The sequence below is a fragment of the Sodiomyces alkalinus genome (genome assembly GCF_003711515.1).
Source record: "Sodiomyces alkalinus F11 unplaced genomic scaffold SODALscaffold_1, whole genome shotgun sequence".
NCBI lineage: Eukaryota > Fungi > Ascomycota > Sordariomycetes > Glomerellales > Plectosphaerellaceae > Sodiomyces > Sodiomyces alkalinus.
The window spans coordinates 1016448-1030414 of record NW_021167079.1 but is presented as its reverse complement, the minus strand read 5'-3'; the positions used below and the strand labels follow the sequence as shown (position 1 = coordinate 1030414).

The 13967-nt window shown below is 53.6% G+C and overlaps 8 protein-coding genes and 1 non-coding gene across 9 annotated transcripts; 6 read left to right on the top strand and 3 right to left on the bottom strand.

The window, feature by feature from the left end:
- Positions 1-288: 288 nt before the first annotated feature.
- Positions 289-1242, top strand: SODALDRAFT_335896 (endoglucanase-4; the record flags this gene model as incomplete). The annotated part of the gene is made up of 1 exon (XM_028612551.1): positions 289-1242. One exon carries the CDS (start codon positions 289-291, stop codon positions 1240-1242), a length of 954 nt encoding a protein of 317 aa, XP_028469808.1.
- A 91-nt stretch (positions 1243-1333) lies between these two features.
- On the bottom strand, positions 1334-3183 carry SODALDRAFT_354119 (hypothetical protein; the record flags this gene model as incomplete). The annotated part of the gene is made up of 9 exons (XM_028613690.1): positions 1334-1488; positions 1594-1634; positions 1678-1943; positions 2080-2210; positions 2268-2377; positions 2518-2663; positions 2884-2966; positions 3048-3066; positions 3166-3183. The coding sequence occupies 9 exons, from the start codon at positions 3181-3183 to the stop codon at positions 1334-1336; spliced, it is 969 nt and encodes a 322-aa protein (XP_028469807.1).
- Positions 3153-4682, top strand: SODALDRAFT_4980 (hypothetical protein). The gene is made up of 3 exons (XM_028615417.1): positions 3153-3871; positions 3970-4205; positions 4302-4682. Exons 1-3 carry the CDS (start codon positions 3407-3409, stop codon positions 4390-4392), a joined length of 792 nt encoding a protein of 263 aa, XP_028469806.1. The 5' UTR covers positions 3153-3406; the 3' UTR covers positions 4393-4682.
- Positions 4683-5345: 663 nt separating this feature from the next.
- Positions 5346-6246, top strand: SODALDRAFT_318776 (endoglucanase-1; the record flags this gene model as incomplete). The annotated part of the gene is made up of 3 exons (XM_028609404.1): positions 5346-5731; positions 5832-6070; positions 6158-6246. The coding sequence occupies 3 exons, from the start codon at positions 5346-5348 to the stop codon at positions 6244-6246; spliced, it is 714 nt and encodes a 237-aa protein (XP_028469805.1).
- A 155-nt stretch (positions 6247-6401) lies between these two features.
- SODALDRAFT_347100 (NAD dependent epimerase/dehydratase family protein) lies at positions 6402-7963 on the bottom strand (the record flags this gene model as incomplete). Its single annotated transcript, XM_028613284.1, has 6 exons — positions 6402-6584; positions 6646-6657; positions 6699-6821; positions 6901-7499; positions 7558-7849; positions 7920-7963. The coding sequence occupies 6 exons, from the start codon at positions 7961-7963 to the stop codon at positions 6569-6571; spliced, it is 1086 nt and encodes a 361-aa protein (XP_028469804.1). The 3' UTR covers positions 6402-6568.
- Positions 7964-8519: 556 nt separating this feature from the next.
- Positions 8520-8608, top strand: SODALDRAFT_t40. Its single transcript has one exon. It is a non-coding gene; the product is annotated as a tRNA-Tyr (tRNA).
- A 496-nt stretch (positions 8609-9104) lies between these two features.
- On the top strand, positions 9105-10040 carry SODALDRAFT_326163 (hypothetical protein). The gene is made up of 2 exons (XM_028610103.1): positions 9105-9526; positions 9607-10040. The coding sequence occupies exons 1-2, from the start codon at positions 9293-9295 to the stop codon at positions 9925-9927; spliced, it is 555 nt and encodes a 184-aa protein (XP_028469803.1). The 5' UTR covers positions 9105-9292; the 3' UTR covers positions 9928-10040.
- A 225-nt stretch (positions 10041-10265) lies between these two features.
- SODALDRAFT_326162 (hypothetical protein) lies at positions 10266-10953 on the bottom strand. Its single transcript, XM_028610102.1, has 2 exons — positions 10711-10953; positions 10266-10610 (listed from the first exon to the last, which is right to left on the bottom strand). Exons 1-2 carry the CDS (start codon positions 10872-10874, stop codon positions 10436-10438), a joined length of 339 nt encoding a protein of 112 aa, XP_028469802.1. The 5' UTR covers positions 10875-10953; the 3' UTR covers positions 10266-10435.
- A 642-nt stretch (positions 10954-11595) lies between these two features.
- SODALDRAFT_4909 (ankyrin) lies at positions 11596-12579 on the top strand. Its single transcript, XM_028615411.1, has 2 exons — positions 11596-11711; positions 11793-12579. Coding segments are annotated over exons 1-2 (702 nt in total). The 5' UTR covers positions 11596-11709; the 3' UTR covers positions 12493-12579.
- Positions 12580-13967: the final 1388 nt, after the last annotated feature.

Below are 13967 nucleotides of genomic sequence, written 5' to 3'. Positions count from 1 at the left end.
CGATGAAGATCAACACGGCCAAAAGAGAGAGAGAGGGGGATGAGGGGGATGTTCAAACCCCCTGGCGATGGGGTATATATCTTGCCGTCGATCGCCCTCGTCCGGGCATTGATCTGTTCGGTCGACGAACCAGGGGCATTTAATACCAAACAGTCGATCGACGACCCATCACGGCAGAAAGAATCACCAAAAAGGAAAGAAGAAAAAAGAGAAGAAGAAAAAAGAAGAAGAAAAAAGAGAAGAAGAAAAAAGAAGAAGAAAAAAGCCCCCAGGGTCCCAGCCCCCAAGATGCCACCCACTACAACTCTCTCACTCTTCAGCTCGCTGCTCCTCGGCGCCTCGGGGGTCGCAGCCCACAGCCGCATCACCAACATCGTCGTCGACGGCGTCCTCTACGACGGCTACAACCCCAAAGTGCCCACCAACCCGGAAGTGCTCGTCGCGTGGAGCACGACGGTGACGGACGACGGCTGGGTCAACTTCGAGGACTACCGCAGCCCCAACATCGTCTGCCACCGCGACGCCGCGAACGCGCAGGGCTACGCCCCCGTGGCAGCCGGCAGCAACGTCGACGTGCAGTGGCAGGGGTACCCGGAGTCGCACAAGGGCCCCGTGCTGACGTACCTGGCGCGCTGCGGCGACTCCCCGGGCGCGTGCGCGACGGTCGACAAGACGGGGCTCGCCTTCTTCCTCATCGACTCGGAAGGGCTGATCGACCCGGACGTCTACTCGGACCCGCACTCGCTGGCGCCGGGGTACTGGGCCAGCGACCTGTTCCGGGAGAACAACTCGAGCCGGGTGGTGCAGATCCCCGAGGACCTCGCGGCCGGGCACTACGTGCTGCGGCAGGAGCTCATCGCGCTGCATTACGCCACGCTGCCGGATGTGGGGCCGCAGCACTACCCGCAGTGCGTCAACATCGAGGTCGTCGGCGGCGGGGACGTGCGGCCGGCGGGGCTCAGGGCTTCGGAGCTGTATCACTGGGACGGAGGGCTAGAGGAAGGGGAGGAGGTGGAGGCGGACCCTGGGCTGGATTATGATATTTCGACGTCGCCGTTGGCGGAGTATACGGTGCCTGGGCCGACTTTGCATAGCGGTGCGGCGACGAGTGTGGAGCAGACGTTGTCGACGGTGACGAGCTCGGCGAGTGCTGTGCCTGAGGAAAGCGATGCGAGGGAGAAGGCGAAGGCGAGGGCGAGGACACTGAGAACGGAGGTGAGGGCTGAGCCCACGCCAGTGTGACGAGGATGGAAGAAGGTTGCTAGAGTTGAGTTGGATTGGGGTTTCTGTCGTTTCAATGTCGGAGGAGAAGTAGGCAGTCAACACATCACACTTACTCCCGGTACTCTGGATGCCATTCTATCCCTATAGTGACCTTGTCGAGGGATCTCATCTCATTTTGCCCTTTGGCATGCTTCCTCTTCCTCTTGCTCTTCTTTTCCGGGGCCTGTGTCGAAGACCGATAAGGCCTTGTAGTGCGGTCAAACCCTGGTCATGTCTGGTGACACTGCAGATATATATGAATGACGCGTCTGGGTCTTGGGTCAAGGGGAGAAAAAAAAGACAGAAAGAAAAGGAGACAGCACATCCTACTTGGCAACACAAAAGCCCCGGGGGCTCGGTCGTACAAGAGACTTGGTGAGAGGGTTTGCAGCGCGTGATTAATCCGCTCAAAACACGAGCGTGTGACGACGACGACGCTGATTTGGGTTTGATCCAATCAGTATTTGCTTGGCCGGCGGTTGAGAGGCCGTGCCGAGAGCGATGCCGAGCGCCATGCCGAGACAATAGGTTATGGCCTGCAAAGCGAAAACGGGCGAGTTGACGGGCGAGTTGACGGACGACGTGGTCGATGCCGAGAGATGGGTCGACGAGACGGAGAATAAGAAAATGAGAACAAGGGAATCAGAGCCACACGATGTGATTAGACCGTACGAAGTCATCTGTATCTTTCAAAGATATCTCGAAAACGAAGAAGAAGAGGAAAAGATAACAGGAGATAACAAGAGTAAAAAGAGGGAGAAAAAAAGTTGTAGAATGGATAAATGGGATGGACCGTCTTGGCGGTTTGCCTGACACCTCAATTAGCGTCTTGAGACTTCCTGGTGGAATGACGTTAGCCCGGCCCCCGGCGTTAGGTACCTTGCGGCATTGCACCTTAGGCAGTTCAATGGCCGACGACCACTGAGCAAAGACCTGAAGCCACTGCACTTGAACACACCTTGCGAAGTAGTATGTACTTGTACTTCACAGTACCTTACACCGACTCGGGATCTGCAGGCTCTTGGTTCGTTGGTCCTTGATGCTTGGGATTAGTCTCGGCATCTTGGCCTTCTTGGACCATTGTCTTGGCGTCACTTCTCCATTCGTTCCTCTCCTATTGAGAAGTGTCTAACTCCTTCGCAGAAAAAGACGGAGACTGGGAAACATTGGTAGATTTGATTTCTCTTTTTTTTTGATTTCCATATTTCATAAGAAAATAAGAAAAACGAGAATGGAATCCACGATGTAGAGTACCCAAGGTACCAAGACAAAGGCCGTGCGTCTCGGCGGAAACGCATACGTGGATACGTCATCTCGTCGTCTTGGCCGCCTCCACCCCAGAAATTCCTAATTCCAAATTCCTTCCAAATTTGAAGCCATGCTTCTTGGGCTTTCTTGGTCTTTTGTTCATAAGTTAGTCTTCCGCTTCATTTCTTTCGTTGTCTTCCTCGCCCCTGTCCAATTCTCTCTCTCTCTTTTTCTCTTTTTTTCTTCTTTTCTTTCTTTACCTATTTGATCATTCAATCCGCCCATTTCTTCCTCGCCATTTCCTTCCAACTGGTCATTGTTTCGTCTTGTCTCAATTACCGAACCCTTCACCGCAGTACTGTTCCTACACACCCACGCACCAGCCATCGCCAAACCGAGAGCCCTACGAGACGATCCCCCACTGGCGCGATCGCTCCCTGCGTAAATCAACCCACCTTTCGGCGATCACCACACCCGCGCGCGCCTGCCTCTAGATCGACTCTCCCACGCATGGAAGGACATACTACGACTTTCACCTCCAACGACGAAACGCGGCTGAGATCGACCGACACACACAGGCCGACCTAGATGGATACGGCAACCGTCTCCCTTCCTAGGGATACATGTAGCACCAGCATTGGCAACTACACCAACAGTGGTCAACACATACATCCACGTTCGCCAAAACGATAATAACCCCAGGTACAGAAAGGACCTGAAGGAGCAAAGAGGAAGAGAGAGGGGAAAGAGGGGCGAAAAGGATAGAGAGAGGCAAGAGTCACCAGATACGGATACACGCGGAGGAAAGCGCGCAAAAAGGGAGGGAAACAGAGCAGTGTTGTCACCAACGGGAAAAAAGGGGGGAAACACCCCTACAAAACAAGCGCTCCCGATCATGTCACCACCAGAACACTCCGACAACGCCTCCCACGGCCCCGATACCACTTATCCTCCTTCCTCGCCCCAACCCGCATACACTCAACCATCGTCATCACCCTCACCATACACCCGAAACGACGGCGGCGCCATCCCATACCATGTCCCGGACGGGAACCGTCCGACCTACCCGCCCCCACCTTCCGCGCTGTACCCTCCCCCACCACCACTGCCGCCCGGTTTGCCGCCGACATTCCACTACCGCCCACCAGAGTTCTACATTCCTCCCGAAACCCCTTTCCGCAAGAAGCGCCGGAGATGTCTTTACATGTACTACGTTCTGCGCCAGGCCGCCCTGGTCTTCCCATTCGTCTCGCTCGTCCTCACCGTCAACATTTACGTCTCGCGTCGCGGCCGCTACCTGAACGATGACACCGATTCGGCCGATCCCGTCTACTATCCCATGTGGTTGACCGTACCATTGGTATGCTGCCCCCTTTTCCCTTCTCTTCCTTTCTCCGCCCTCTACTTGATTGAATTCTTGCTGTCGCCCATACTCACCACCATCGATTACTGTCGCAGAACGGTCTCGTCTTTCTATGGGCTATCATAAACCTGCTCTGCCTCCGACGTGCCCATTACCGCGGCGGCATCCCCTACCAGATGCAGTTCGGCGTCGAACTCCTCTTTGCCCTGGCCTCCGTCGTTTGTTTCGTGCTGCTCGTCATGAACATGGTGGAGGAGAACGACATCGCCCATGATGTGTATCCTTATCATCGCTACGAGGTGCCCTTGGCTTGTCTGTTAGGGTTACTAATGTGCGTTTCCCTTCCTTTTCTCTTCTTCCCCTTTCTTTCCGTTCTTTTCTCTCTTCTGGTTTGATTTTGAAACAAAACTGTGCTAACTCTGGGCAGGATCACACAATGGGGACTGGTAGCGAGGGCATTATTCGAGGTAAACGTGGAGAAGAAACGGAGAGAGGTGGATAGCGTGGTCAGTGTATGATGATTTCGCATTTTGAACCCCTCGGCGCAGAGGACAAGTCCCGGCGCCGGCTGAGGATTTTGGATATGGCCCCGACACTCAAGGCAGATTGAGATGATACCCTTTTTCGTTGCCAAAAAAGCTACACAGCAAAAAGAATTGGTTTTACTCGGTGCCTTAACCCTAATAAATGTCCAGCTAACGGATAAGCTACTTGAGAGGAGCAAGATGGACGCACTGCAATTGAGAGAGCGATACCTGAGGTACCGTAACCCGAGACTTACACGGACGATGAGTAGGTAGGTACCTGAACGTTCAGCGGATTGCGATTTGCTGCATCTCCCAACCCTCATCAGGTACCTGAAGGTAATAAACCTCCCGACCGGTCTCATTCAAGTCTGACTCGTACCTTTTGGCATTCTCCTGGGCCTTACGTCACTTTCAACACAAGGTACTGACTAGGTACCTTACCTTAGGCAGCTTACAGGTAAGGTAGGTAGGTGACTGTCAGACCAGAAATGTACCACTACAACAACAGGGAAATCCCAACTTGATGTAAGTACCTTGGTGTACATATATCCCCCTTATCCCCCTTTTCAACTCTCTTCTCACGTCCGCTCCCCCTTCTGCAACGCTCAACATTCCAATCAACCCCCCTGATCCTTCTTCACCAATCCGCTCAGGCCCTTACTTCCTAGGAATCTCATCGGACATTCGTCATTCCATAGCTCATTCCTTGACTCCGCACACAGAAAAGGAAAATCACCCGCCGATCCTCCATCACCCAGCTATTCATCATGGGTCGGAAAGTCGCCTCCCTCTTCAACCGCGTCTTCTCGCCCTCCAGCTCGGAGCAGTACCAGAACCAACAATCACTCCAACCAGTCCATCAACCCCATCATCGGCCTCACAACCACCCTCCAGACCACCCTCCAGACCACCCTCACAGCCGCCCTCCCGCCTGCCCTCCCGCCATGCCTCCCACCCACCTCCACACTCTCACCAAGCAATGGGGCTACCACGCCGTCAAGGGGTACGAGCTCAACAACAACACCTGGGGCCTCAAGCACGCCACCTCGGGCGGCCAACGAACACACTACGACGGGCCCGGCCCGGAGGGTCGCGGCATCGCCTGGAGTTCTGACTGGGAGTGGCAGGGCGGCGAGCATCAAGTGAAGAGTTACGTCTACGGCGCGCGGCAGTTCGACCGTCCGCTCCTCCAGGATATCGCGTCGATGCCCGTTGATGTTGCGTGGCGGTATGACACTGATCATATCCGGGCGAATGTCGCATTTGACTTCTTCACGGATCCGGATAAGAAGCATGCGAATAGCAGTGGAGAGTACGAGGTGATGATTTGGTATGTTGTCCCCTGCCCCCCCCCCCTTGGTTGCGGTCCTTCTTTCTTTGGGTTTCCCATGGGAAGAACGAAATAGCACTACCAACTGACACGACGGTAGGCTCGCCTGCTATGGAGGAGTCTGGCCCATCAGTGAAGCCAAGCGACCCATTGCCAGAGTCAACATTGCCGGGTACGACTGGGATCTCCATTTCGGCTACAACCACGGCGGCAAGATGAAGGTATTCAGCTTCATCCCCGCGGGACCTAATATCCACCACTTCGAGGCCGACATGAAGGAATTCTTCGATTACCTTGTCTTCCACCAGGGCTTCCCGGACAGGGACCAGCATCTCTTGAGTGCGTTGTGCAGGGGCAGTGGCTCACCCACTCCCTTGACCTGCTTAACTATCCGTGGAGAGAAAACGAACTGACAAGCTCCTACAGTCTACCAGTTTGGCACCGAGGTCTTCACAGGAGGACCGGCCTTCTTTGAGGTCCCCAAATTCATTGCCGAAGTCAATACCTGCGGTTAGAACGAGAGCGTGTCGAAATGATTTCTAATTCCGCTCCATGAGGAACGAATCATGATTCCCTAATGCCCGACCAATATTCGTTATGAAAGGGGGGTATCTCCTTTCCGCGTGATACCAATTCCGCCCTGGAGGGAACTTGAAGAAAATTGAGCGTGGAGAAAATGCATTGACGATTCTATTTTGTAATTCGCAATTAACTGTCCGGCTTCCTTCTCTCTCTGCCAATATCGATTGCATCCCGGCTTCGGAGGCTTCATGCTCCAACGACGACCCAACAGTATAGTATGGTTGGTGTGCCCCCTTCTGCACATGTGCAGCTCGATCATGTCGTCCTAATGCTCCTAATGTCGTCAAGCTTGGCATTTCCTCGCAGAGAGTATCCCACGGGCTATGACTTACCGAAATTGCAACCTGGACAAAAAGAAGAAAAAGAAAAAAAAATCATCCTCCACTGCTCCTTCTGTTCAGAAAGAATGGCTTCCCAATTCTGCTCTATATCGGCGATCCAGTCTTTCTCCTCCGTTCTAGTTGGTTTCCACCCAAGGTCGAATGCCAATTCCGGCTTGGTAACCGCCCTGCAAGAAAGGAAGCATGTGAGATTTCCAACTTCTGCCAATGAAGAGGTCACGAGATCCTGAGCTCGGGAAGACGTACGGATGTCTGGCGGCGAAGTTCCTCTCAACAAACGTAGCATTAGCCCCATGCGGCCACTTCTCGACGGCCTCCTCCAAGCTAACCGAGACTGGGGCGGACGACTCGAGCGCGTTCAAGCGCGCACCGACCTGGCCGACCAGCTCATTCACGTCTTTCCACGTATAGCTGCCAGTGCTGGAAAAGTAGATGCCCTTCCGACCGGACGGGATCTCCTCCCCATCCAGGACCTTGGACAGGATGATCTCGTACTGGGTGACAACGTCGTCAATGTGCACTTTGCCCAGGGACCCCGACCCGTCGCCGATGTAAGTGGGATGCCCTGCGGCGATGGCGTTCCGGACGACGATGGGAACCTGGTAAGACAGTGTCTTGAACCGGCCGAGACCCTTGCCGTAAATGGTGGGGGGCATCAGCAGGTAGGCCTTGACGCCGGTTTTCTCGGCCGTGTGGACCACGACGAGGTCGGTAGTGCGCTGGGCATAGGGAGACTTGGCTTCTAGTTTGACTTCTTCCCCGTATACGTCGTCTTTATCGGAGATGCTCTGGACTGTGGCGTCAGGGTTGGAGAGACCCTGTGCAAAGTTGGATGTTCCCGTGGTCTACTTCCAGCATTAGCAACCCCCTAGGGCCAGAGGGCTAAGGGGCAGTGCTACGAACGTGGATGTAGTATGTCTGCTGGCCTGTCCTCGCCTTTGCGTCGCCGAGCCCGAGAATGAGGGCTTCAGCGGATGCTGTATGAGATCCCGTCGCGCAATGAACGACAATGTCGAAATCAGATGCAATGGACCTCAACTGATCGCTGTCATCGAGTCCGTTGAAGACTTGGGCTTTCACCCCACGTTTCCCAAGGAGGTCTGCATGATCCTGCCGTCGGACAAGGGTTGTGATGGACGCATCCTTGATCTTCGGGTTGGAGGATGATCTCAAATGTTCCAGAACCGAGCCCCCACTGGAAAGCGACGTCCGTGGTCAGTGAGAAGCGCAGAAGGGATGGCGGGTAACAGTCCACGGTCACTTACACGTAACCCGTAGCGCCTGTGACGAGAATCTTGGTCTGGGCCATTGCGTCTTACCCTGTATTGTGTCGATGGGTGTAGGTAGTTAACCGATAGATAATGGATTGAGCACGTTCACTCTAAGAAGAGGGATCGGATGGCAAGTTTACAGTTCACCTCCTCAGACAGGACTTCACGACAGATGGTCTAGTATTTATACGAATGTACTGGCTCAGTTAATGTAAGACGATGACAGAAACCAGGTGAAGCACGCACATCGTGTCGTCGTGCTACCTCAGCCTACCGGGACTTAGAAATCACATTCACAGTAATTGCAGCATTACCAAGCATACTATGTATTATTCTGTCCTATGACGTCGCGAAGAGCTGCCTCTCTTCTCGGACATAAGAGCAGATCTCCGGGCGAAGCTCAGGAAGTTTGAGGAAGAAGCCGCAGAGTCATAATAAATTAGTAAAATCTTCTTTCGATAAAGCAGTGGAGAAGTGGAAAATGGAAGAATTCTCCGGGGTTTGATTACTAAGAAAGCCTTCCCCACTCTCGGGGAGAGTTGACTCCACTTTCCAGCTTATATACAGTCTCGAAGCTACGTCCTCCAACAAAAACTCCCTGTGGTGTAGTTGGCTATCACGTTCGACTGTAATTGTTATCTCTTTCAATCGAAAGGTCACCGGCTCGATTCCGGTCGGGGAGACACCACAACAAGCTCAGCTTGTCTTTTTTTCTTCTTTTTTTTCTTCTTCTTTTTTTTCCCTTTCCCCCCCTTCCTTGTCTTGATCCCGAGCTGCTGTATTAATTATCATTGCTTTCAAAAAGACGGCCCTCGACAACAGAGAGGACTGGAGACCTGGCTACCTCAGACCACCAACCCTGGATTTCTGCCTGTCATCAAGAATCAAGACAAAGCCCTGTTGGCTTCCAGCATTTTTTGACTTCACACTACGGAGCAAGTCATTCTGGCACCAACTTTTGGTGGTGTGGACAACACCCAAAGTAGTAACTTTAATTTGATAAATTGATTCGTCCATACTCGTCCACCTTGGAAGATCATGATGGGTTGGGACCAGCGAGGATTGGGTCGACAGAAGAACATCCGACGCATCTTCCTAGCAAACAGAGTCTCTAAAATCTAATAGCTGCCATGGAGAACGTCACCATTTTGAATAGTTTCCCAGACAGACTTTTGCGCAGGAGAAGTGGGCAGATATCTAGATATATTTAACCGCTTCATCTGCCTCCTCGACGCGTCTATCCAGAAGTCTGCAATACCATTGTGACAACCATTCCTTCACATCCTTCCCACTGACATTGCACTGCGCATTGTCGCCCAAAATTCCAATTGCAACAGCCTCGCACAAGCACAGTCCAAACCGCAACAATGGTCAGACTTTCGGATAAGGTCGCCGAAGACCACCGTGAGATGGAGAAGTGTTTCAACGAGATAACCTCGTCGTCGGACCACGACCACCAGGAACGCTTCGGTAACCAGTTCACCTGGGAACTCGCCCGCCACTCCATTGCCGAGGAGCTCGTCGTCTACCCTGCTTTTGAGAAGTACATGGGCAACAAAGGTCACGAGATGGCCGAAGAAGACCGAAAGGCGCATCACGAGGTGGGTAACCTCAATTCCTCGTTCTTGGCCGTTCAGACAAGGCAAAAGGCAAGGAACTGACAAGCCAACCCAACACGCAGGCCAAGGAGAAGCTCAAGAAGTTCCAGAACATGAGCCCCGAGGATGCGAATTACGTGCCCATGCTGAAGCAGCTCTGGGGCACGCTTTCGAAGCACATCGAGGAGGAGGAGAGCCATGACTTGCCCGCCCTCGAGGCGGCCCTGGAGCCCGGCGCGTCGGAGACCATGTCCCAGAGCTTTGAGAGGACCAAGATGTTCGTGCCCACCCGCAGCCACCCGAGTGCCGGCGAGAGCCCGCCTTTCGAGACGGCTATGGGCCTGCTCACCGCTCCGATGGACCGTATCGCGGATATGTTCAGGAAGTTCCCGCAAGACGTTTGATTTTTCGATTTTTCTAAACTCCTTGGAGGATACTTTCGACAACGTGGTAATAGTCTGCAATTCCTGCGAAATTGCGGGAAACGGAACAAAACATCCTTTGTCGGGCTTATCGGGCTTGTCAGGCTTATCAGGCTTGTCGGCCTCATCAGTAAGGTACCTAGGTACCTTATTATTAATTTATCATTCCTTATCACAGAATACCTTATCAAGGTCCTTTATCACCACTTATCGGACATCTTCAGTTGTATGACATCATAAGCTGCATTGACGAATGCTCCCAATCAGCCGATCCAGCACTGCGTAGGGAAGTGAGTAGTCTATAGCTTCATCAAACATAGTTCGTGTTCAATTGCATAGGTCGTAAGGACCAGATGAAAGAGTCCTTTCAATGTGGCATTCTCAGCTTAGCCTTAGCTAGCCCCCACGGTCATTCCGACGCCGAACTCCTTGTCATTCAAGTTTCAACAACAATCTCCGCAGCAACGAACCCCTCCTCACAAATCCCTTCTCACTGCCCCGGCTGTCTCTTATTGCTCCGGTCTTCCGGACGGATAGGACCTTCCCGCCCTGGGAGCGTCCCTGTCGGTTGCGCGCCAACGTTGGTGCTCGCCGCCTTGTCTGGCCTTCCCATGAGGTAAAAGAATACAGCGCCGAGACCGAGGCCGGCTGCGGCGTAGGGAGTCCTGTGCATTGTCACTCGGTCGTCAGCTACAATGCTTAGTGAGGGGTACGATGCAGCGGGGCAGAAGAAGTATGGGACAAGCAGATGGATGTCTAGCGTACCAGTTGTTTGCTTTGCCAGGCCTGGCTGGCGGAATCTGAGTACGGGACGGTTCCTTGTCTGTGCTGGCGTTGCGTTTGTTTGCAGGGCTGAAGGCGACCCTGTTGTTGCGGCTGGCCCGTATGGCAGGCCGTAGGGCCGAGTGCATGTAGCGTGGTGCAGACATGGTGGTGTTATTGAAATGGATCGATCGTCTTCCCGTGAATAAGAACCCGAATTGATGTGCTCGCGTGGTGAGATAATTGATCCCGCTAATATTGAGGTATACCGTATGGGTAGTTGATGGCGAGGGACAGGACGTTTTAATACCCCAAGCTGGCCATGCAGGTACTCCGTATGTCTGGAGGAAATGTGGAGATCCAGGCGTCATCACGGAGAAATTACACAGAAACGACGTAATGCACGTTGAGCCCCGACTGGCCGACTGGGAGGTCCGCATGGTTGCATGGTTTGTCGCTTGGGTTTTTAACCTGCGGCGGTCAAAAAAAAGGGACTAACTTCCTAACATAATAAGTTTTGTCCTACTCCTCATATTTCAAGTCGTCGATATCGTCAATTGAACGGGTTGTGTTTTCAATTGAGTGTGGATTAATTGCCTTGGGTACGTGATGATACGACGAGTATAGACCTCTACTCGGGTTATATACCTATATATGGTATTGTATGGGATACTTTATCGACGTGACTGTTGTCTTCATGGCCCCACTAAAAAGTGAGAGGAATTCCCCCGCAAAAATGGCACAGCTCTTCCCAGTCAGAAGGAGCTTGGGCCACTATTTCAGGGGCACAAGTTACATCCCTGCCTCAGCTGCCCCTTGATTCCCCTCTTACGGTAACTCCGCTCCCATTCGTGCGTTCCTTCTTTTCGCTTGCTACTAAGGTTATTTTGGTTCTGTTTATGCCATCTTAATCTTAATCTTCCTTCTATCGAGCTTTTGTTTTGCACCGCCAGCAATGCCACTCTCCACCACCTTAAGTCGCCTTGCAACCCCAACGTCGAGATGTTTGTGCTTTCCATTCGATGTCAAATAGCACCTCTCCACACGATTGAAAGGCTCGCTGACACCCTTTCTCTCCCTTCCAGGCTAGAGCCAAGTATTCGCATCCGCCGCGCCATCGTCGCCAACGACGCCCTGCTGGTCAAGCGCATCCTCAAATCCCACCGCGAAGTCCTCCACAACCCCGATGCATCCCCCGAGGGTCTATCCAACTCCAACCTCCATCTGGCCGCCTCGTTAGGCCATCTTCCAGTCTGCAAGGTCCTCATCGAGTTTGGTCACGAGGACCCAGACCCCGCCCTCAACGAGAACCTGCAGACAGCGCTCATGCTCGCGGCCGCCGGCGGCCACACCGAGGTGGTGCACTTCCTGTGCGAGCTGAATCCCGAAATCGTCCTTCGCCGGGACGCCCGCGGCCGCGACGCCATCATGGAGGCCAGTCGCAACGGCCACGACACGGTCCTCCAAATCCTCCTGACCTACGTCCCCGGCGGACCCGAACAGGCGGTCCAACGCGTCGACACGGACGGCAATACCGCGCTTCATTTCGCCAGCGGCAACGGAAACCTACTCGTTCTCCGGACGCTCCTCGCCGCCGGCGCCGATGCCGAGCGTAAGAACAACTGGAATTGGACGGCCCTCTCCTACAGCGCCACGGTCCAGGCCGAAGTCTATCTCAAGGGCTTGGTCGCCGAGGTAGAGCGGAGGAAGCAGATACGCCAGGAGATCGAGGAGAAAAAGAAGGCGGGGGGTGTCCGTCTTGTCGAGGAAAGTGAGCAGGGTTGAGGACGCAAGCTCTGCGCGGTCAATTTGACGTTTAGTCATGCCTGGTGACCGTGACCAATACGCCATCGACCTGTGACGCCTGATCGGCATCTGCTCTAGGAGGATCATTATGCGTACGACATGCGGAGAAGGCACGGACCGTACGGTATCATCACACGGTTCGGGCTTCGGCCTCATCTCGCCAGCTGCGCGTCTTCGCAAATGTCGGGGAATCCCGAGCTCTCCCTCTCTCTGATGCTGAGACAGTGTTGTACGCTCGTTCCCCGAACCAAACCACCCCAAACCGCAATTTGGTACTTGGTCGGGCCACGGGGTCCTTGGAATTGATTTCGCAGGCCTCTCATCATTTCCGTGAGTCTTCTGTTCCTACGCAGTTTTGGAGATTGGCGCTTTTCCTTGCAGGGCAAACATGGATCCTAATCACGAGCCTAGAGTCTTCACTGCTTTGGTTCATTCCCACCCCCATTTTGCTGTGGCCACGTATTTCGTGTCCTCCGTGGGATGTCGTATCCCAGTAGCGTCGCCCACCCTGGAAGACCAACGGTGATCGCGTCCTCTTCGATTCTATTCACATCACACCGAGTCACCAACCCGATGACCGAACCAAATGATCGAACCAAAGCCACCACAGACTTGGGATTAATCGGAGTACATTGGGATTTCCTGCTCAGGCCATGAATGATAAAGGAACGATCTTACAGCAATGCCTTCCCTCGGTGCTCATCGTCTTGTCAGTCCGTCAGCGCAGTTGGCAAAATTCCAGCTATTCGCGTACCATCTCCAGACTTTTGGCTGACTCCCCCCTGGTCCCTTTTGTCTGTTTGCCATAACATGCTTGCAGTGAATCAGGAGATTGTCCGAGTCACGCGCCGCCCAAACATGGCAAACTGCTGAACTATTTATTTGAGTCCGAGGCTCTGTCCAGCTCTTTGCCGAACCCTTCTCTCTTGCTATCGCTTCCTTGGTTCTGTTTCAACTTGAGCAAACCATATATAACCTATTACCCCCTTACCCCCTCCTTGGTGCCTCTGACGCAGGCACCGTGCCATTAATCACCAAGCTGGCGTCGACTCAGAGACCCGGGGCACCCGCACCCACTCGCCAACCGACTCATTTCCCCTATCCGGCGACCAAGCTCATCATCGGCCAATACCTCTACCTCTCGAGACGTCCACGTTTCTGGGCCTGGCTCATCGTGGGCACGTTTTACGACCGTGACGACAACAAAGTCTGGAGTACCCAGATTTTCTTGGTCCATCACGATCGAAGAGGCTGGAGTCCGGAGACGGGTGAATTTGATCACGGTCCTCCCCCTCCAGAGTCATTGCTGATCCCACGTGAGTAACGATTCCCCCTTACTACCCCGCCGAATGACTGGACTTTCTCTTGTCACTCGCTCTTGACACTTCCTCTTCTCTTCGCTCATGTCATTTCACTCACTTCATGACGTCCGTGACAGAGTGTCAAGATTCCAC